This window comes from Drosophila serrata, unplaced genomic scaffold, assembly GCF_035046125.1.
Source record: "Drosophila serrata isolate PLE 108 unplaced genomic scaffold, ASM3504612v1 contig_273, whole genome shotgun sequence".
Lineage (NCBI taxonomy): Eukaryota > Metazoa > Arthropoda > Insecta > Diptera > Drosophilidae > Drosophila > Drosophila serrata.
Genome location: NW_028257171.1, coordinates 12,816 through 36,841, shown reverse-complemented (window position 1 = coordinate 36,841; position 24,026 = coordinate 12,816). Strand labels below are relative to the sequence as shown.

Here is a 24,026-nt window from a genome sequence, read left to right as displayed (position 1 = left end):
TCATTTTAAAATTCTAACTGGCAGCCGCAACCGGAATCCCTGCACTGAATTTTCCCCGACGCCTTGCGGTTGCGGTAGAGTCTTTCTTGTGGCTTTTCCGGTATCACAACACCACCCACCCACTCAACCACTTTTACCCCTTTTTAGCACCAGCAAAACCCCCCACGAAACCCTTTCCGGAATCGTTGCAGTTTATTAGCGAAGCAAAACCATGTCGCCTTCGCTGACTTGTTTTTTCCGTCGCATTTGAAAATCGTTCTCTGTTTTAATGATTTAGTTTGGGTTTTCCTTTTTTTTTTTGGTAAGGAAAAGCCTCCCGATTTTCCTTTGGTTTCTGCTTTTTTGTTTGATGTCGTTTTGCGTGAGACAATTTCTTTTTGGGTGGGTTTTTTTTGGTTGGGCTAATGAAGCGACTTATGCAATGACATGGAAAATTCTGCGGTTCGCATTTTTCTCTCCGTTTGATTTTTCTCTCTCCCATTTCCCTCACTCCTTTTTTCGAGTGTTTTTCCAGCAACTACACAGCATTTGCATGACATCTAAAGAGCTTCAGAGAGTCTGGGAAAAGTGTGAGGGAGGGAGGAAAAGCGTGTAAAAAGGGAGTGTGAGCTCATCAAAAGGGCAAAGGCTGCCTTTTTTTACGGCTTTGATAAATGGAAAGTTTGCTAATTGGCTTGTTTTAAAAAAGGGCTGCCACAGTGGATAACTGTGGCAAATGCACAAATATAACAAGTCTTTGAGCTGCAAAACTCAATTCATTAAATGCGGCTGGAGTTGCCAACTCGATTTATGTTGCAATCATAAAGAGAGAGGAGTTTTTAAATTACACAAAAGTACAAGTAGAGTTCCTGAAAAATCCTTTTTTTGCAAGGCTGCAATCTTAATCAAAGGAGCACGTTGCAGGATATTTGTAGTATTTATCGATAAACTATGTATATTATACATTATATTAACTATAAACTAATATCTTGGCCTTAAACTAAAGGAACTTGATTTTTATTTATACCAATTTTTCCCCTTCCTCAGCAAAGGCAATCAATTTATGTTGCCAAAAACTTTGTCTGTCCAACTGAAAGCTTTATAATAATCCAAAGTCAAGCCACGCCCCCCTCTAACTTTTGGCTTTCCACTGGCAATTTTCACCATTGTCCCTTCCGCCTTATACAACCAACTTTCATTCCATTTCCCCTTCTCCGCTGTGTGTCCTTTTTTTCTCTGTGTTTTGTATGACGAAAAAGAAAAATTGTCCAGAAAAATATCTTTTGACAATTCACCGCTTTATGCATACTAAGCTCATTATGGCCAACTTGAACATCCTTTTTTTGTATATTCCGTTTTCGTCTTCGGGCCGTTCTTTATTATGATTCCTTTAACCAAAAGGGCGGGTCCTGGAAATGTTTCGGGAGAAAACTTTTTAATAGTGCCCAGTTCAACCCCACCCCGTCGGTCGGTTTGATGAGCATTTCTATTTTATTGCATCCTTGCTGTGGCTAACAATGCCCCTTGGGCAAATGCCACGCCCCCCAGAAGTCTGACCAAGAAAGTGGCACAATATTAAAATTCTCGCTTGTCATTATAAATTCCTTGGCCAACACCGCCAGATATAATAAAAATAATAATGGCAGCGAAGCCTTAAAGAAGACAAAAAAAAAGTAATAGACAAGGGCTTTTAAAGGTTTTACTTCTTTAAGTTGTTAATGCGATGAAAGGTGCACGGAGGAAAATTCTAGGGTATAAAACAAATATATATAACTTTTAACTAATTTAGTGAAAAGCTTATAAAGATGTGAAGGAGTCGTTTCCGACCCTATAAATTATATATATTCTTGATCGGAATCAACAGGAGAATCTTTCTAGGCATGCAGAAATGGAACAACATTTTTGACCAATTTTGCAAAATTTTATAAGGGGTTACATCGTTAAAATTTGATAAAAATTTGAAATTTTTTACATTTTTAATTGAGTATGCAGATTTTTTAACCTATGAAAAATTAACATGGAAGCGCTTTCCGATTTGAAATTAATGTATTTTTGGCTTAGTTATGAGAATTTTAAACTTGAATTTGTCGATAAAATATATACAATCCTGTAATTCAATTTCGGCTTCCCGAAATTGGTTTCCTTTCTTGTTTTAATTTGCTTTTATAAATCTTTTAGTAGAAAATTTCTTCTTAGTGTATTTATGAGCGTATTATTATTAGAAGCTCGTTGGCTTGGGGGCATTGCTGTTGCAATCAGCACGCATTTTGACTGACAGCTGAAGTATCCATAACGTCATCGAAGGACCTTCGGGTCATGGGCCCACACGGACTCCCCCCTCCTCCCTTCGTCCCGGAAAACCGAAAACCCCAGACCCCACAGAGAATTAGGATTCATAATAGGACAAAGTGCTTGGACGGGGGTTGCTGTGGCTCCCGTTGGGGTGATGGCAATTGTAACTAAAGGTTGTGTCCTGTCTGCGTGTGCCAACTGATATCCTTGTAATACATACAATCAAAGTGTGTCCTGCCTGTGTGTCTGTGTGTGTGAATTATAAGCAACTTGCAAATGCGGTTGTCTGTATCTATATACGAATAGGCACGCATTCTCATACATCTGTGGATTGGTCCACCGGGAGAAGCTATCCTTGATATCCTTGCACTGCCAGAAATTACTATGAGAAGAGCAAGAGTGAATCAGGTTGGAATTTCCAATATATTTCCTTGGCAACTACTAATTTTTCCAGTACACTGTCGCCTCCTGCCCCAATCCTGTGCTGCTTCCGCTCCAGGCTCGTCATATGCCTGTCCTGGCCATCTGAACAGATAACGTCGTCCTTTATGCGTGTGTGTGAGTGTGTGTATGTTGACTGTGACAGCCTTGGGGCATGGTCATATGGCCTATACCATGGCCATATAGTCACACACACACACACAGTAAGGCTTACCTTTTGGCCCACGCATTTCATTTGGTCAGTGTTAGGGCGTCGCTTCCTTCCTACTTCAAATTTTGATTGTCATTTACGTGACTCCACTGTGTGTGTGAGAGTCCTTTCTCATGGAATTGCTGCAAATTATTCCCATTACGTTTTTGGAGGGCTGCATTTCAAGTTGATTGTCGTTTACATTTCGCAGAGAGAGAAGACCAGGACCAAAAAAGGGGCATCGGGTGGCATACCAGCAGCAGTCTTGCCTGATTGAGTTTCGCCAAAAAGGAGGAGGTCCTTTGGGCTCTTCAAGCGATTTGTAATGGGGCAATCAGGCTGTATGTGTGTGCTTCATGATTTATGCGATAATTTATATCGATCATCAATCGATTATTTTGACATTAAATGTGCGCATATATTAGAGCAAATTGTGTGTTTTAAATGGTAATTTAATCGATATATTTGCTGGAAATTGTTGTTAACAAATGGGACACTAATTTTGCAGGGTTGGTATAGGGAAATTTGTTAAAATTTTATATTCTTTTATTAGTTTACTTGGTAAATAGACTATAATTGAAATATTTGATATCTAAATCAACAATAAAGTACATTTATTTGTACTATTTCTCTAAGCTTTGTGTACATTTAGTACAAAATAGTTGAACATATCAAATATGTTAGTGAATACCATCAGCAGAATATAAATATCTCTCTCCCTTAGACTTCTCCAGTATTTATTATTCAATAAATACCTGATAAACCTTTTGAATTTTCTGCAGAGTATTTCCCAGTTAACCACATTTGGTGGTATTCCCCGTGGATCAATCAGAGTCCATCCTATTACACGGAGTACCTCCCAATACAGAGGCCTATTTACCAACCAAACATCTCCTCTATCTCTTTTGAATTTTCCCGCTTTGTGTACTGCGTGTGTGCGTGTATCCTTTGTGGAATCGCAGTACCCAATCCCTATTGGAATCCTTGGTGTGTTATTGCCCAGCAATTCCGATCTATTTTTTCCCTATTTTCCTGAGCGTACAAACAATATATGACGGGACTTCAACGGTAGCATTGTGCATCCCAGTTCTCTTTTTTTTTGCTGTATTCGAACTCGCAGTGAGTCTGTCTGGCTCGAATGACAAACAACGGATGATATATTGCAAACGGTGGCCACGCCCACCCGCCTTTTGTTTGCCTTGGCCGCAAATCGGTGGCCAATATCTTTTTTGGTACGGTATGGAATCGGATGGGTATATATCGCACTCGCTCGCGGCCTGTTTGCCAAGTAAACCTTTTCAAGTTAATTAAAAACGAAAGCCAAGCACAGAGGCAGCTTTTTTCAATTACTCAAGCAGCTCTTCATGGATCTTAATTCTCTTTTTTTTACGAGCGGTAGTAAAAATATTATTATTATTGATAAATCTTTGAGGGAAATAGGAATATCCCATTTTATTGCTTATTAATATTGGCCACAGTCTGGCAGTGGTTGTTGCAACTGCAAAATAGATTGGATTCCTGTTGCGTTTTCCTCTCACCATTACACCTTTTCTCCTGGCTAAAAACGTGGACAAAGAATCGCATTAGAAATCAATTCATTTCACTTCTATTGTGCAATTTCCGATACATCTTGGTGGAGTCTGCGGAAAAGTCACAAAAAAAAAACTGGCGAGTAAATAGACGACAAATTGAGGTTGTAAATCTTCTCTGATGGAGCATTTTGTGACAAATCAATTTGATAAAGGTTGGTCAAGGCACAAAAACCCTCAGGTCGTATTAATCTGGCTTACAGGATAGAGGATAAGCGAGAAGCAGGATAAATTGGCTAGATAACTTTAATTTAAAAATTGGCTATAAAAATAAAGGAGTTCAGCTTGGAAATATATTTTTAAGGCATTTCGTTTCCTGTTCCCTTTTCCTATTTCCTCTTTTTTTTTTTGGCCAAACTCTCACGCCGGCAACAATGTTATATAATGCCAGCGTTTAGTGTGAAATTTTTCCACTCTCCTCCCCCTTGACACTTTCCCACAGCATTTCCACTTCCACTTCGCTTTAGCACGTTGTGGCACTTCTTTTGAAATTGCGCACATAAACTAATTCCGCATGCATGAAATGACTTTCATAGAAAAATGGCAAAATTGCAGTGTGTGTGTGAGTGTCCTGTCTCCATTTAATGCACTGGAAAAAATTACCAATTTTATGGAGAGAGGTTTAATCCGATTTCAAAGCATGTCTTCATTTTAATTGTGGTTTTAAAGCCATATTATTGACTCGGAAAGAAGAGTTGGGAATAGTAATTTCAGGTTTTTAATTCCTTTAAACCATTTAAGAACTGAAAACCTAAGATTTAATGTCTTTAATGCCTTTATTATTTTTATAAACCTATTCATCAATTACTATTAAATATAAAATAAAATCTAAATAAACTTGAAATGCTAAAATCGCATATTCACTATCAATATTCCCTGATTAGCATTCGAATTAAAGAGCAGACTGCATCATTTATACTTCCATTATAGTCTAACTTAATTCTACACTCATTTTAAGGATTTATTTTAGAAATCCCTGTGTAATATTAACTTTTCTCTCAGTGCACCTGACCAGAGTTGCCACCAAACCGCGACGCGACGCGTTGACATCCGTTAGGGTTAAGTTGCAAGTCGCTTTTGCCAGCTTTTTGCCGCTTTTGCCGCCCCGCTAATTGTGTCACAATGATGAGCATAATTTTCAGAGCTCTCGCACGCTTTGGCCAGGACAAAGGCGTACGGAAAGGACTTCGCGGCAGACAGGAAATTAAGCATACGCCATGTGTGCAATGCCGCTAATTTTCCGTTAGTAATTTCATTTCATGCCAACGCTGCCGCCGACACTTTGAGGTGGCGCCAAGCCTTTTCCTTTCCCGGGATTTTCCCTTCTCTTCCTTTTTTTTCTGTTGAGAAAAAGCCACTTTTGTGTCGGTTCTCGCTTTTAATTACCATCAACGTCAGTTTCGCCTGGCATTTCGAGGTGCCTTCAGATTTTGTACCCAAAAAAATGCTTTCCACCAGCCACTTTAAATGTCTAAGAAAGCAGAGCAACCCTTTGGCATCAGGAAAATATATTCTATGCTGTCATATGTTTTCCGCCCCTCCCAAAACTCTTGACATGATGAATGATGCGCCGCCAATTGTTTTCTGTTTTTCCAACTTTTGTTTTTGTTTGCGAATTACAAACAAATGTCTAAGAGTGGCAGAAGAATATATAAGTTGATGACCCCTTCCCACGAGAGCAGCGAAAGCAAACATTTTGACATGACAGGCAGGAGCGGCATATGAAGCGATAAATACTTGGAAAAATAATAAAGGATGTTTTATAATTATAGGAAATTAAATATATATAATCCTAAGAAGGAAATATATAGAAGAAAAGGTTTTCTATAGGGAAATGAGTGCTTCAATTAATCAGTTTTCGTTTCTTGATTTTTATTAACATTTAAAATCATACAGAAATGCTGGCTTCTACTATAATCAATATAGTTAAGGAAATTAATATAATTTTCTTGGAGTGCATTATAAGTTCCCTATAAACGCTAAGCGATTTCCCATTTTCCTTTTGTTTGTGAAGCGGGAACTTTTCCTCCCCTCTCCCCAAAAAGAAGGAAAATGGAGTAAAGTAATTTGTACGTAATTTGTTAAGTAATACACACATTTTGTGTGTGTGCGAGTGTTTGTCTGGCTGTCTCGCCAGGATGTGGCCTGCGGAAAAAGTGGAAAATAGGAAAAAGGAGGAAAAGTTCGAACGAGGAAGGATTTGTGTTCGCCTTAATTACAAAACATCAAAGTGGTCGATGTCGATGTGTCTGCCGCTGATGTCTTGAGCCCTTTTGTGAGGGATTTTTGGACCATTGATGTGGCAAGCAGCCGTCGAAAACTGGATTCAAGTGTTGAATGTGCCACATTCCCGACATGTCCTGCTCACTAATAGAGTTCGCACGAAACCCTTATCAAATTTTTTTTGGGGAGTGAGTAATGAATTCAACAAAAGAAGGAAAGAAAACACATACAATAACAAGAACTTTCACTGTCAGCAATTAATAATTTGCCACACAAAATGAAAATTGTTTGTACGTGTTTTGTTGGCCATTCTAGGGTTTTCTTAGCCCTCAGCTTAATTGGAAATTGGTGTTTTCCCCCTCTTAAAATCGATTGTTTGAGTCTCGGGTTTGAGTAATTAAACACACCGTCCAATCGTTGAGTGACAAGTGGAAATCCTTGAGCATTCAGTATATATCCTTGCTAATCCTGACGCACAAATCAATTTACTGCTGTGCTCCTTCACCATATTTTCTGCAATAAATAAAACGTGTAATTGGAAGTGATGAACACACTGGTGAAACCAAACCAAAATCCCAGGCACGCTCTCACGACCAGAAACTAGAAGGAGTCCCAGAAGTAAAACCGAAATCTCTAATCAAATGTCAATTCCTTATTCAATATAAATCGAGGAAGCTGGGAAAAGTGCGAAAAGGAGGAATAAATACACATGAAATTGTCGATGCACAGAGAAAAAGGATTTAGTAAATCTTTTGTTATGAAGAAAATGTGAGAGTAAAACCTTTACAACTTTGATATTTACATGTTTAACAATAGATATAGATATAGGAAGATGAGTCTTATTATTGGCCTTACCATAAATATTGTTATTTCTTTGCTTCTTTATATTTTTCCTACTACAAACTACAAACAAAACGAGGAGTTCCTTAATAAATTTCTCATTTCTTTTCTCTCTGTGCACTTATCCCTGAAATAGAGTAAATCTTTTAACGACTTTTATGTGTTCACTCGCTTACTCTCCACGTTTTTGCTTTGGCTTTTATTGTCCTTCGTTTTCCTGACCATGTCCAATGCGCTTGTGTATAAGCCATTAAATGTGCTTTCCTTTCGCTGGCTTGGCTTTTCCTGTTTTCGGCCAATTATTACGCGCGATTTATGCTTTTATTTGTCAACAAAGTTCACAGGACACAACCCCGCAAAGGAGCAAAAGAGCAAAGGGGAAAAAAGCCATCAAAAACATACTTAATTGATTGTAAATCATAAAATCAGAACAATATTTTGATAAACTCTGTACCCGAGTGGATAAAAACACAGCTTAAGCATTAATAATTTAAAGATTTATATATTTTATGTCCTTTCTGCACTTTCCTAACCGCTTTTCACCTTTTGCACTTCTTACACACTTGCCAAAACTTTTCCTAGTTTTAAATAGTTTCCAACTACAAAACATAGTTTACCGCTTCTTATGAATGAAACACTTTTTAATTTAACCTTTTTCTTCCCCCAACCTTTCTTTCCCTTTTGTTTTCTTTTTAGCACAAGAGTCTGCGATAAAAAATGATAATAACAAACCACAAGGTAAAATGCTTTTTATTATTATTCCATTGCACCACCCCACCCCACAACCCCTAGCATATCCTTGGTATTACTTTGAATATCCTTTAGTTGCACAGCAGAAGCTTCAGCATGTCTTGACTTTCTTGCTATTTTTATACCAGTTTTTTTTTTACCCTTCCGCCACCGGAAATACGCCAGACTTTTAATAGTTTTCTCGGACAGCAATTTAAATTGCCATATTTTATGCGCCAAAGCTTTCAGAATGTCATTAAAATAGATGTCAAGCAGTCGGAGCTAGTTGTTGTTGTGCTCACAGGATTCGTATCCTTTTGTCAATATATATATATATATATATATATGTATATATTTGCAAGGGGTTGAGAAAAAGGCAAAAGGACGAATGCAGGCGACAGCCAAAAGTAATGACAAAACGCAGCGGGCCGTCATTGTCATATTGTTAAATTGAGACATTTGCACAAGCCCATTGGCTTAGCGTCGGATTCAAGGATTCAGGGATTCGAGGATTCCAAGGATGCAGTCTTCGTACCCAAAAAGGTTGTCATCGTTGCCATAATTGAATTTTGTCCCAACTATAAATCTTGAATGCTAAACAAGGCAAACAACTTTGAACGAAGGAGTCGACTGACTATTAAAATATGAAGTTGTCTCAAAAAGGACATTTCAATTGCAGATGGAATAGTAATTTATAGACAATTTAGGACTATTTGATTGGCTTTTTGCTTTGGGGTGAAGTGGGTTTTTGATTTGTAAGAGGTAAATAATTGTGCAAGAAACAAATCAGGACACTAATAAATACGATCTTTGTAGAAACTATATAGTTTAGTTACAAAATTAGCACTAAATCTTTGAAAACCTACATTAAATTTATTAAAAAAGGTATATCGTAATAATTCATTTTTAAGAGCTTCTGCTTTAGGAAATGGACTTTTAAATATTGGGAATCCAAAGAACTTCTGATTTACATGTTTCCATTAATTAATTCTTAAATTTTCCAGCATTTGAATGCCTTAAAAAGTGCAAGCTTAAACTGCAAAGTTTCTAAATCAAAAATCAACATTTAAGCACGAATAATTGCATACATTTTCACCATATAAAGAACTCCTCATCAAATTTCGAGAATCTCAAAGAAACCCCTTTTGAAATATCAAAAGAAACTTCCACAATCTATGAATTGTTACTCAATTTAAATCCCCTTTAATCAGAGGACTTTGCCAACCAACTTTTCTGTTTGGGGGGCTTTGAAATTGAAAACAAACATTTAAGGATGCAACATTGCATATCCTTTCAGGAAGGAACTCCAAACCGAAAAAAACTCCCCTATTTTCAGTAGATTTTTGTCTTTCTGGTCTTCGGCATCGTTCTCGTCCTCGTTCTCGTCCGCATTGTAATTGAATTCTACAACAACACAATAAATTTTAGGCACTAAACGGAAAAAGCAATGGGAGGCTGGGAATATTAGGGGGTTTTGGGATGCCAAAGAGATGCCAAAATACACCCAAAAAGGACGAGAGTTCGATGCTGGAGTGCAGTAAAAAGAGAAAATTTAATTTCTTGCTTGAATAATAAATCACAAACATAAACAGCGAGTGTTGTGGGTGGGTGGCACAAAAAACGAGGGGTTATAAGATGTCGCCTGATAAAACCTCATGGTTTTTCCGGCAGCGAAAATTCAGCAGAAACTCTGGCAAACAATTTCGAGTCTCCTACTCTTTCTCTTTCTCGTTTTTGGCAATTTGGAATTCGCCGCTGTCGATGGGCATTGCACTTATCAAAATGCCATATCCTGGCCAAGGAAAAACCCTATAAATTGGGAAACGGAAGTGTCGAGTTTCGAGTGTCGCTTTATTAAATTTTTACGCAAATGCTCGACACGCACATATGAATAACAATATATAGGTTTATACATGTGTGTTTACATATATAACAACAAAAAATGAGAATGGAATATTACTCCATTCCCCACCCAATCCTTATGCAAATGAAAAGTAAAAACTTTTATGTGCACATTTTTTATGGGGCTTTCCCATTTGTGTTTCTCTCTATCTCTTTCTCTTTTTGGTTATGCTTTTCTTTTTTATTTTGTGGCACACACTACAAAAGGGGCGTGGCAGCTGACCCACTCAGCATTATGCAACAAGCCGCTGTGATTTCGCTGCTTCTTTTTTTTATGACATTTATGCAGCCTCCAGACAGGCCCCAGAGACATAAATATTGTTGCAAAGCCAAAAACAAATAGCAAACAGAAATTACAATAATATGCAATAATGCAAAAGGACAACAGAGGACAGATGAGGGGATCCCAGACTTAAGGCACACAAATACTGCACAGGGAGAAAAAATATTGTGAGTTAATTAGAGGTGCTGCAGAAATCAGTATTGATCTTATTATATGAAAATTTTTCGGCATATTACAAATTTAAAAATCGAATAACTAGACCAAAAAAGCATCAATTTTAAATCGGAAAGCATTTCTATGTTACTTTTTATCAGGTTAATAAATCTGCATACTAAATTTAACATTTTAAAATATTCAATTTTTTGTCAAATTTTAACAATTTTAATGATGTAACCCCTTATCATTTTTTTAAATTTTGCAAAAAATTTCGAAAAATTATTTTTTGACCGGACATGGCTAGATCGATTCAGTTTTTGATGCTGATCAAGAATATACATAGTTTATAGGGTCGGAAATGATTTCTTCATTGTGTTATAAGCCACCGAATAATACTAATACTCTACAAAAAGGTATAAAAACAGCACATTTTTTTGAAAAATCATAGTTTTTCAGACACCATAATTAAGCCGAAATTTAATCAATTTTAATTGGGAAAGCTTTTTTGTGCTAGTTTTTATAGCACTAACAAATTTGCATACTGCGTTTGTTGATGATGTTAAAGGTTTAAATTAATTATAAAAACCCACGAAAAGGTATAAAAATAGACCATTTTCTCGAAAAATTCTTGTTTAACAAACCAATAACTAAGCCAAAAAATCATTAATTTCAATTAAGAAAGCTGTTCTATGCTAGTTTTTACTCAATTAACAAATCTGCAAACTCAGTTTTTAATATAAGAAAATTTAATTTTTTGTAGAAATTTGAAAATTTTAATGATGTAACCCCTTATAATTTTTTTAAATTTTGCCAAAAATTTCGAAAATTTGTTTTTCAACCAGACATGTCTAGATCGATTTTCCTGTTGATTCTGATTAAGAATATATATGATTTATAGGGTCTGAAATGATTCCTTCAGCGATTTTTGAGTTCCTGACTGAAATCATAATTTCCTGCAGGGCTATAAAAATACAACAATGAAAGTTTGAAGTATTTTACTTCCTAATTGGAGCTGATTCCTTGTAGTTTTTACTGTGGAATAAAATTCACTATAACAATTTATTTTGTATATATTTTATATACTAATAATTTGTTCGAGTGCAATAGTAAGGCTGAGGAAAAGGACACTCACTCTCCCCTGGCACACACACTTGGTGTATGTCCCATGTGTGCGTGGCTTTAAGTCAGCGGCAGGACGTGACATCCTTGCATAGCATTTGCATAACTATATCAACAAGAGAGAGAGGGCCGAAGGATGCCAGACATCAGCGACAGCCTCCCATCCTTTTCCTCTTCCTTCTCCAGGATCCCCGGTGCTATTTTTATGCTTTCTTTTTATATTTATTTCATTTTTTGGAGAGTGCTCTCTCTCACTCCTCCTGGTGCGCTTGCATAATTTCCATTGTTTTCATTTTACAAGCGAATTTTCCCCGCAACTTATCTTCTTTCATTTTAGTTCTCGCCGCATTTTTTTCGGCGACAGCTTCCTGTACTGATTTCTGTTTGCATTTCAAGATTTTCGCGTCACAGATTTTTCACATTTATATACTGTATCTCTGGTTTTTTTGTAGCCAAAAGATATGTAAGGGAAATGCAATAAAACTTTATACGAAGGCGTTGAAGGGGAAAATATAATATCAGCGCGGAGGCCAGCCCGCCGCGAGGGTGATAAAGAAAAGAGTTGAGTGGAAAAAATGGAATACTAAATAAGTTTATGGGAGGGATTTCGGGGTGATGGCGAAAAAGCAGCGTCAGGTAGATAAAACCAAAGTGTGTCACGGTGAGATAAGGTGGGGAAAAGGTGTTCCATCCAAGAGAAAAGATTTCATAACATTGTAGATTTTTGCAAAATGAAAGAAACTTAAGGAACTTGAATTAAAGACTCACGGAACGAAGTCAATGTAGGACTGTTCTTATGAAAATGTATCTACAAAACTAACCTTCTTTCAATTTCTTTAATATTTTAAATGGAAAACCTACTCAAACTAAGTAATAAACTAAATAACCCCTTGATAACTTTGCCACAATGTCTGCCTTAAGGCTTTTGTAAGCCATTTTTATGCTCCAATTCACCGCAAAACATCTCAATCGATATTTATCTATATGTATTGGCAACATCATAATAGCAATAATAATAATAATCATAATCGTTTTGATGACCCGAAAAAAGGCCATGCCAAAAAATAGCTACACTTTCGAATTGCCACTCTCTCATACATATATATATCCAATTATCGTTGCCAAAAAATATATAGGAAAACTATATTTTCAGCTGACATTTGCTGGCTACATTCCCACTTCAATTTTTACAACTTCGCCTCTCATTTTCCAATTTGACAGGCACTTTTCTATCGATGAATGTTTGTTGCTCAGTCAATTTTTGCAAATCAAATGCTTTTGCCATCGTTTGTTGCCCTTTTCCTTTCGTCGCTGATTTGCCAGGACGAGAAGGAAGACGCCAAATGCCATTCCACTCGAGCGGCTAGACAGGAGATGAGGGATGTGGAGGATGCTGGCTCTGGGAAAAGCGAGCATTTTGAGATATATATTCGTCTTTATTGAAGTTTTTCTTTTATTTGGCTCATTTATGGCACATATTGCGCATTTAATCGCTGTCAGGATACGGAACATGAGGAAGCTAAGGATGTGTAAAGAAATGCACAGAGGAAAAATGGGAGTTAGATGGAGAAATAGAAGAGAAGAGTCTATATATTATTAAAATCAAGTAAAGACCACTTGATAAATCCCTAAACTTTCTTTTCACTTTATTTTAAAAAGCTTTCTTTAATTTAAATCATATTTTGCAGACTGATTTTCATATTCCTACGGGTTCTATAAATATCCTTCCTTGTAAATCTTATTCTATTTTATATAGTTTATATTATCGAGTTTCGTTATTGGTAGTATTGATAGTATTTTAATAAAATTATTTCTCTCACTACCTCCCTCCCTTTGGTGGATCATCTTTCAACGGCTGCTCGTCAGCTTTTCTTTCGGAAAATCCACCCCCCGCCTCTATTGCTCTCTGCGGGCCGCTCAAAGTTTTCTTTTCTACAATCAGCTGCTGTTGAATTTTTAATTTTTATGTTAGTAATTTCTCAAGCATTCTGCAGGAATAAAAAAGGAGAGGAAACTCTTGCCGGAAGAACATCTTGCCAGTGAATATTAAATTTTTTATGATACGGCGCGGGAGGCGCGAGAAAAAAAAACCCAAAATAAAAAAAGGCAAAAGAAATAAGTGAAAAATACAGTTGAAGTTGGCACTTTGAATGGGAAACATGTTGCGAATTCCAAAGTGGAAAATATTCATGCCATATATATGCCATTCATTTTAGTGTTAGTGTTATGTGTGTCTTTGGGTTTTCTACCAAAAAAAAAAGAAATGGTAAAGAAAAGTTTCAATCTTAAAGCTTAAGTTCCGGTTAGAGAAATCCAATATCTTCCTAGGGGGCCAGGCAATTTACGAGGAAAGCTGCAACTTTGTTATATAAATATTTCAAATGAAAAGCAGATGCTGCTGCACCTGGGTTTTCCTAGCTGAAAGCCTGCCCTTCCACACCGCACCACACACACCACCCTCACCCCCCCGGAAAAGTCAGTCACGGTTAGCGGGGCGAACTGCACCGCTGGGGAAAAGCAAATATAATTTAAAATGTAATTAGTGCTCAAATAGAAAACCAAACAAACAGAGAACACTCTCGGTGGGCGTGAACTCTCTATCTGAACAGTGGGGCAGAGTTTTCGTTTGTATTTTATAGTAAATATAATTAATTTTACTTTGGGGTTTTATAAGTAAGAAATTAAAATACCTAAAAACTTTTAAAAACATGAGACATGAGAGATATGAGAAATTCTTCGATATATCAAAGATTCACATTCTCATAACTAAGCCAAAAAGTTATTAATTTTGATACGGAAAGCTATTCTATGCTAATTTTTATTAGGTTAATAAATCTGCATACCAAATTTAACATTTTAAATTGTTAAATTTTTTGGCAATTTTTGAAAATTTTAATCATGTAACCCCTTATCATTTTTTCAAAAATGACAAAAAATTTGTTTTTTTCCTGTATGCCTAGAAAGATTCGCCAGTTGATGCTGATCAAGAATATATATAGTTTATAGGATTGGAAATGATTTCTTTATTGTGTTTTAAGCTTCTGGTTAATACTTATACCCTGCAAAAAGGTATAAAAACAGGAAATTTTTTTAAATAATCAGTGTTTTTCAAACATCATAATTAAGCCAAAATTGCGATAATTTTAATGGAGAAAGCATTTTTGTAACAGTTTTTATAGCACTAACAAATCTGCATACTGCGTTTGTTGATGCTATTGTCAGTTTTTGACTAAAATCATAAAACCCTGCCAAAAGGTATAAAAACAGACCATTTTCTCGAAACATCATAGTTTAAAAAACTCATAACTAAACCAAAAAATTATTAATTTCAAATTGGAAAGCTGTTCTATGTTAGTTTTTACTTGATTAACAAAACTGCATACTCAGTTTTCAAATTTAAAAAAATTCAAATTTTTGTCAAATTTTGACAATTTTAATGATGTAACCCCTTATCATTTTTTCAAATTTCGAAAAAATTTCAAAAATTTATTTTTCTCCCAGACATACCCAGATCGATTCTCCTGATGATTCTGATCAAGAATATATATAAAATATAGGGTCGGAAATGACTCCTTCACTGCTTTTCAAGCTTCTGACTGAAACTATAATACCTTAAAAAGGTGACACTGTGGAGGGATTTTCCTCCCGCAAAGTCAATGAATGAATGAAGAAGTATAGTCAGCAGGTTACTAGGTGACCCAGTCCCAGCCGGTAGCCGTCCCTGGCCAGGTAGCACACAGCTTCCAGCTTTTGCACCTGTTTCGACTGCAAAACTTTGTCCTAGACCAACTTTCGCCAGATGCTACTGCTGCTGCGGTGGCTTTTGAAACATTTTATTATAACGAGACGAGGTAAACATTGGAAAATTCGCCCGGCGGCAGCTGAATTTCCATACCTGAGTTTTCCCAACCATTTCAAGGTTGGCCAAACTCGATTTATTTCGTCCCAAAGACGGTCTCTCGAAATCCTTCATTATATTGATGATGTCCATAATGAGTCCTGAGTCTGAATTTCTTTCCTCATTTCTCTACATTTTTTATGTGCTCATTATGCCGAGAAATGGGAAATTGTGAAGACCATTCAGTAATTATTTTCATACGCTGACAAAAAATCAAGCATTCATTATAAAAATATTCAATGAGAGAGGATTTTTGTAGTTGAAATCATATAAAGTTCTGCAAACTAAAATTTAATGTTAATTCTATAAATAAGAATATACGAAACCTTTATAATTTAATTTAAATGAAAGCCTCAACTATCTACAAAATATATAAAAGTCTAAGTTAAACATTCCCCTTTTTTGTTGCCTAGTTTAACTTAATTCTGTTTTAAATACTCTAAGCTTGGATTGCCTGTGTACCTGCCTAAGGAGGTCCTGGTTAGTCCTTTCGGACGGCTTTTATCCACTTGTCTGGGCTCACTCCTCGTAGGTTTGTTGTTGTCGGGGCCACTAATTTGGTTTTTAAGTGGGCCTGTGCTCCGGACTGCTCATTAAGCGGCTTTTCCTTTGCCGCCTTTTGCATTTACCTTTGGTCCTTTGCCCTCTGCCCATTTTTTTCTCACCTGCTTTACTTTGTTTTGAGCCTGGAAGTTACTCAAGTATTCCCTTTTCCCTTTTTGTTTTTTTGTATGGTTTTTTTTCTGTAGACTGGCGCAGCACGGATAGCACCGACCACCACGATCGCGTCCAGAGACAACTGTCTGTGTCCTCTGATAGCAAACTGCTGGACGACGACATCCGGGAGGAGATGAAGTACCATTCGCATGTGGTCATGCGTCCCAAGAAGCCGCCCAGACCCAAGTCCGAGGTCTTTCTTAACAAGCAGGATCCGCATCCGCGACGCAAACGATTCAGTGCATTTGGTGTAAGTAGAAATTGCAATTTATTTCTATAATCTCTGGTTTTATAAATGGCTTTATTTAGAGAGGGTTAAGTATCTTTGCTTGGCTTCTTACTTTGGCACTTGAATCTACTAGTTTTTAAATGAAAGTAATGTAAAGAAATGCTCAGAATACAGATAGCTACTAAATTTGTCATCCTTTAATAATAAATTAAAATGCTAAGTAATAATTAAACTGCCTTGAACTATAAGTTTGGTAGCTAACAAATCTGTTTCTCATTGACTAAATCCCTTTGCAAGGATATACATATCTTGTATCTAGCAGTGAAACCACCCCCAATACTTTTCGTTGCATACTTATAGATACTTTGACTTCTCGCTCTGCTGCACTTATGATTCCCAACCGCTACTAACTCTTACTGCAAGGAGTAGGCACAGCAGAGACTCGTTTGTCATTGAAAATTTTAATTCTCTTTGAAATTTGTCTTGGTGGGACCCTTTGTCTAGGCATTGAGTGTTCCAAAAATAAATAAATTACACATTTAAATAGTAAGGAAAAAGATATAAAGATAAATTAAAACAATTAAAAGATACAAAACAAAATTAAAGTAAAAGAATCCCAATCTTATTGTTTGGAAGTATCTATATAAGTTTATTGTATGAAAAAATCCTTTCTTTAATGTATTTTATATCCCATAAATGCGAAATTGTATTCCTAGTTATTTTATCAGTACTAAATTTCAATTTTAAAGATAAATGACACTTTGTAACATACTTTAACGCCACCAGCCACTTTAACGGCGAATAAATGAACTGCCAGAGCATATAGAATACATTTCTACCACATACTTTCAGGCTGGAAAATAATTGTATGCTACAAATAAAAATTCAAGCAAATATTTACCCTACTCATGGAAACAGCCAAACATTATATTAAGTAATTAAATTAACAAAGCCAAAAAGAATATATATACATATATACAAAACAAACATGTGCTGTTTAGGTAATTGAAAGGCACAGCACTTGGCAACCATTCACCATTACTGATTACATCACCAACGTAATGCCAACTAACTTTTCGCTTAATTAATTAACCAACACAATGATATACTTTTCACTCAACTCCATGTGTTTGTTCTATATTTTTTTGTTTTGTACCCCCAAATCCCAACAGGGCGACTCCCCATTTGGCAAGCAGGAGGCCTATGTGAAGCTCGAACCGCTGGGCGAAGGCTCCTATGCGACAGTCTACAAAGGATTTAGCAAGTGAGTAAAAAAACCGAACCATATACCATACATGTATGCATGCCACACCCATAAATATCCCAAAAAAATAAAGGGGTTGCCGTGTCACTGGGTTAAACAAAAAATTATGGCGCTCAGCTTGAGTCTTTGCTCTCTGATGGACCCCGATCAAAATGGATTTCCCTTTTTTAAGGAACAACAAGAAAAAAAAAAGTAAAAAATAAGCAGAAAAAATGTGTGTCGTCATTTCGCCTTGATTTATTCGCTAGTTTCCCCACTCGTCCTGCATCCTGCGAAGCTCCTTTTTGGCTGAAAATATTCTTTGTCCCCGTTGGCAGACTCATTACCAGTACCCAGGACCATGCAAATGTGGCTATCAATCACGAGCAGGAGGAAGAGCAGCAGTCCCGGGCAGGAATTGAGGCTATGTGGGTCACCCGGAGAGAGAGTGAGAGAGAAAAGGAGAGATTGCAGCAGGGGCTTCCCCTTTGCCAAGCTCCTTTCCTTCCCTTTTTCCTTTGTGTTTAGTTGGCCTAACTCCGCACTGAGGGAAAACTGTGCTCTAAACTTGAAGAAAAACTTTAAAAATATAGTTTTAAAACACCTTTCTAACAGTTTTGGGACTGAAGAAAGCTTGAAAGATACAGAAAATGAAGTGTTTTCTTCCCTAAAACTTCATTAATGAAAAGGGTTCAATTCTATAACAAATTAATTAGTAAATCTTACATTTATTCTGACCCTAAACTAAATTGTTAACCTCAGTGCTTGGTCACACACTTTTCAGTAAAACTTCTCTCACAATTGAGCCGACTCCCTTGGACTTTCCACTTCCATTTTCCTAATTTTTCCCCTGAAAACATGGCAGTACAAAATGCTGGCTCATTTGCGCCTCGTCTGGCCCTGATTTCAGTTGTTTAAGCCAAAATTGGGAGTTGGGGGAAATGGTAAATGGAGTTGGGAGTTCGGAGTTCGTTTCTGGGAGCTGGGAGTTCGAAGAGAAGGTCCTGCCTTCATAATTTGACAAATGGGCCTGGAAAAAGAATTGAGGGTGAAATCCGGGTAAAAGCAGCTTCGTCACCTTTTTGACAGGACTCAAAGCCTGGTGGCTGTCCTTCGTTTCCGATGATAGATGCGCCCCGTGACTCCCCTTTTGCCGTCTGTCTGTCATAAGCACTTGCCTCACCTAACTACGATTTTCCAATGCCCAACTCTCCTTGTTTTTCCAACGAGCAATTCTTCTTGTTGTATCTCCACCCAACTCGTTGTTTTTCCTCCTTCCCAGGAAACACTTCATCTTGGTTCTGCCTTTTGTTTTTGATTTATTTGACAATCATTTGCTTTGGTGTCGGCCCAAAGTTCAGCCTGTAACAATGGGCATTACGTGAAAAACGAACAAAGTTGTTTCGGGTCCACATCCCCTACATCTTCTAGTTTTCCCAGCATTAGCCTGCTTTTCCCAGCATTTTCCTGCTCCCTCCTTTCTCCTTTCTCCTAATTTGCTATGCACGACGGCGCTTACATGCGAAATGAGTTCCAATTAGCTTTTGTTTATATGAAATGCAATTAATTCGCTCTAATTTATCTGCCAAAATGGAAATGTGACCCCCGTTGTCGTCCTAGCCAGGTCTTTGTCCTTACTCTCTGGGTTTATTTTTTCTTTTTTGTGTGTGTGCCTTTTCAAATGGGAATTTAGGTCACTTTCCCTTCAAGATTTATGCTGGCTCTCGTTCACTGTGATTTTCCGAGTCTTGCCTTTTTCCCGGAATAAATCCCGCTCTGTTTGTCAATTGTAAAAGATTTCATGAATGATTTCACTTCTATTTGACTTTCGTTTTCCCCCGTCCTGGTTTCCTTTGTGTTTGAATTCTTTCCTTTCTACTCCTGCGACTATTTTCCTACCTATGCAAACAAACAACAAGGACAAGGAATGAGAGTCCTTCGAGCAGAAAGTCAAGTTGCTTCAGATGCTGATTAGCATTTAGTAGGTCAGCTGTCGCCAAAAAAAGAAAAGGACAACCGGGGGAGGAACTTTGATTTGCAGAAAACTTTTCCTCAACTTGTGATGAAGCACGCAATTTTCGGTTTATGCTTAACTAAATCGTATTATTTTAACATTAACAAGACAAAGTTTTCAGCCTCATCCGACAAATCCTCTTTGAGAATCCCACTCATCCTCTCTCTGTCTTTGGCACTTGAAAATTATCTAGGAATTTTTACAGCTTTTCGCTGGTACATTTTTCATGGGAAAATCTTTCTAGCCCGGCAGCTGTTTTTCCAGCAAAAGAAATAAGCTTTTTACGTGCGTGCGGGTTTATTAACCAAGGAATAAAATGTGTGTGTGTTTTAGAATACATTTTGATATGACATAAAAGGTTTAATTCAAAGTTATTTGGCAGGAAAATAGGAAAAGTCGGTGGATTTTTATGACTGTGATAAAAAGTTTAGGATATTTCGAGTATATATCTGTGTGAATTTACGATCCTGCTCGACAAATTGATACGCTTCAGTCATCATCATCATTAACCCTCGCCTGGCCAATTAGTGATGAATTTCGCCCCCCAAAAAGTGTCCTTTCTCACTTTGATATATTCGCGGAAAGTGACATCTTCATTCACGCCATAAAAACCAAGAAAAACTTGAATAAATTCACTTTGACTTTGGCATTTCGCTCTTAAAGTCAACTACTTTATGCTTACATTTCCACTTTTCTTTGGATTTTCGTTGGGTTTTTTTCTATACATTTCTTTTTGGGAGAAGATTTCTGTGGGTTTGCCTTGCCAATTAGAATGTTGCCTTGGCAATGGCAAAGAAAGCCGCATAAATTGCCAGCGTCTGTGCGGCAGTGTCAAATAATTTAACCTAATTTGACACTTCAAATATCCTCCAAGACGGTGTCCTTGCTATCCTGCATTCAATGTATCCCCCTAAACAGTGCTGGCGGTGTGTTGGGAATAAAATTGAGAAGATTTATGGTCAAGTTTCTTTTTGAAGGCAATGGAAATTGAAACTATTTGTATATAGGTTGTGTAGGAGCTTAAAAACTGGTTCTAAAAACTAGCTAGTTATTGCAAATATATTAAAATGTAAATAGAAAATCCATTTGATAAAGATTTCTTTCAAGAAACCAAATATTTAGTATTCAAAATAGTTTTTCCCATTTTATAATTCATTCAATTAGCTTTTATTAAAGCCTTAAAAAGCATTTTATTTATGCTTTCAATCAGCAAATAATATAATCCGCATGAGCCTTGACTATATCTATATATAATATATATATTACAAGAGCCTTTTCCCCACCAATTTCCTCGCAAAAAAATAAAATCCAAATCCGCATCACTGCCTTCATGCAGCATCCTCTCTGTATCTCTCTGCTATCCTTGGTGTGTGTCCTGTGGCCTGTCCCTTATCCTAATTTAAGTGTTTGCCGTACATTTCCCTGCGTGTTGGGTCGTTATGTCTGTTTAATATACAAAAGGCTCCTCTCTTCTCTCCTTCCCCATGATATCCTGGCGTTCATTTTGGGGCAATGTTTGTCCCTCCAGCTCTACCACAAATTGTGAGCCTAATTCTTTGTTGCCCCTGCTGCCGGTGGCAGCTGTGCAATTGTTGTGTTTTGCTCGGACATTCCTCGACTGTAGCTGTAGTATTTATTTTATTAATTTTTCCCTCTCTCTGTTATACAGATTAACCTACCAGCGGGTGGCATTGAAGGAGATCCGGCTGCAGGAGGAGGAGGGAGCTCCCTTTACCGCCATTCGCGAGGCCTCGCTGCTGAAAGAACTGAAACACAGCAACATTGTCACGCTGCATGATATTGTACATACGCGTGAGACGCTGACCTTTGTCTTTGAATATGTGGTGAGTAATTGAGTGATATATAGAAATATATATGATAAAGCTCTTTAGATCTCTATCATATGTATCTTCCCCATTTCCTAGCATTTACTAATATTCCTTTTAAATTTGATAGAATACGGATCTGTCGCAATATATGGAAAAGCATCCCGGCGGCCTGGACCATCGCAATGTGCGCCTGTTCCTCTTCCAGCTGCTGCGCGGACTCTCCTACTGCCACAAGCGGCGTGTCCTGCATCGCGATGTAAAACCGCAGAATTTGCTCATCAGCGACTGCGGTGAACTGAAGTTGGCCGACTTCGGTTTGGCCCGGGCCAAAAGCGTGCCCAGCCACACCTATTCGCATGAGGTGGTCACGTTATGGTACCGTCCACCAGGTGAGTTTCATACACAAAAGAGAGAAGCACAGCCCCGAAAAAGGGGTTTCCATATTAATTTTCCTTCATAGAATGAGTTTGCAGACTCTAAAATATTTGTTTTATAGGAAACATTCCATAGTTTATGTAGAAAATCAATTTCCTCATTTTTCTCTAGGCTTTGTGCCCAATTGAGTGCATTTTCCCATGTGCAATTCGTTAGTTCCCGTTGATTTATGCCATTTAAGCTGAAAGGTTTCCCATGTAAGCCTTTTCCAGGCGAAAAAATCACACAAAATACACAACCAAGCTAATCACAATTTTTTGTAAAGCGCAAACAATTTGCAGTTTAAGGCTTACTCGAAGCCAAAGCCTGAACGAACCAATTTGAAAATCGCATTAAGTTATTTCGTTTGTTTTGTGCACTTGCCAAGCCATGGGATGGCAATTAACTGGCGCCATACAGCCTGAAAATTGTTCATTTAGCAGCGTAGCTTCAAGTGGGATTAAATTAAAGCCCACTAAGCTCCTCAACCTCCTCCTTCTCTATTTTTTTTAATCCCCTTTGACAATGGGTAAACAATTCATTTAGCCTGGCAAAGATTTTTCCATCAATTTGGCGAGCCAAAATGTGTAGAGAGTAGGGACTAGAGAATAAAGTTAATTTTTTCTAATATGCAATTCCCTTGGCATAAACACTTTGTGTCTGCGGAATACCTGAGCTGAACCGGGAGAGCTGACCCCTGGGCGCCATCAACGTCAGCTGGGAATATGCATAGTTCGGAAGCATGTTAAACAAATTTAATCTGCACTTCTTGCCAGCCAGGCAAAGCGGAAGCAAAAGCATGCAAAAAAGCTAAAAAGGACGACGGGAAAAGGCAGCAGGATAAGGATAAAAATGAGAATGAGGATGAGGATGTGGTTGCCATGGGCACACCTGTCTCCTGTCGCCACCTGCTCTCAAAATGTGTGTGTGTTTGCTTTTATAGTCAAGTAGTTGCATGTCTGAGAGGGGGTTCTTTTTCTCAGGAGTTGCCTTTATGGTTTTTTGGTTTAAATATATCATTAAATATATTTAAAATTTAATTAGTAAATTAAAAAAGTTGAATTGCGGGGAATGTATAAATTGAACAAGAAAGGAAACTAACGTCGGGATGCCGTAGTTTGTATTGCAAAGGAATTATAGTAGCGATAATAATTAAGCATAAAATATTCTCATTATAAATCAATATTTTTTGATACTTTTATATGCAAATTTTGTCGACAAATCAAAGTTTAAAATTCTCATAACTAAGCCAAACATGTATTAATTTCAATTCGAAAAGCTGTTCTATGCTAGTTTTTACCCGATTACGAATCTGCAAACTCAGTTTTTGAATTTAAAAAATTCAATTTTTGGCCAAATTTTGACAATTTTAATGATGTAACCCCTTATCGTTTTTTGAAATTTTGGAAAAATATCAAACAATTTATTTTCCCACAAGACATGGCTAGATCGATTCAGCTGTTCATTCTGATCAAGAATATATATGGTTTATAGGGTCGGAAATGATTTCTTCATTGTGTTATAAGCTTCTGATTAATACTAATACTCTACAAAAAGGTATAAAAACAGGCATTTTTTTAAAATAATCAGTGTTTTCCAAATATCGTAATTCAGCCAAAAATGCATTAATTTCAATTCGGAAAGCGGTTCTGTGCTAATTTTTATAGCGTTAACAAATCTGCATACTCAGTTTTTGAATTTAAAAAATTCAATTTTTGGCCAAATTTTGATAATTTTAATGATGTAACCCCTTATCGTTTTTTGAAATTTTGGAAAAATATCCAACAATTTATTTTCCCACAAGACATGGCTAGATCGATTCAGCTTTTCATTCTGATCAAGAATATATATGGTTTATAGGGTCGGAAATGATTTCTTCATTGTGTTATAAGGTTCTGAATAATACTAATACTCTACAAAAAGGTATAAAAACAGGCAT

The 24,026-nt window shown here is 37.0% G+C and overlaps 1 protein-coding gene and 1 non-coding gene across 26 annotated transcripts in view; both read left to right on the top strand.

Annotated features, from left to right (window-relative positions):
* Nucleotides 1–22,884, top strand: part of Eip63E (cyclin dependent kinase Eip63E) — a 109,044-nt gene extending 86,160 nt beyond the window's left edge. For 13 of the 25 annotated variants that reach the window (XM_086834596.1, XM_086834591.1, XM_086834593.1 and 10 more), the window contains 5 exons: nt 8,251–8,292; nt 16,391–16,608; nt 17,760–17,851; nt 21,514–21,688; nt 21,801–22,884. In XM_086834596.1, coding sequence (XP_086690722.1) covers nt 8,251–8,292; nt 16,391–16,608; nt 17,760–17,851; nt 21,514–21,688; nt 21,801–22,133 — 860 coding nt within the window. In that variant the 3' untranslated portion in view covers nt 22,134–22,884. The remainder of the gene's footprint in view (nt 1–8,250; nt 8,293–16,390; nt 16,609–17,759; nt 17,852–21,513; nt 21,689–21,800) is intronic. The other 12 variants (XM_086834595.1, XM_086834594.1, XM_086834606.1 and 9 more) reach the window with 1 other exon arrangement.
* Nucleotides 17,044–17,108, top strand: LOC147643429 (U7 small nuclear RNA). The gene has a single exon (XR_015272121.1). It is a non-coding gene; the product is annotated as a U7 small nuclear RNA (small nuclear RNA).
* Nucleotides 22,885–24,026: the final 1,142 nt, after the last annotated feature.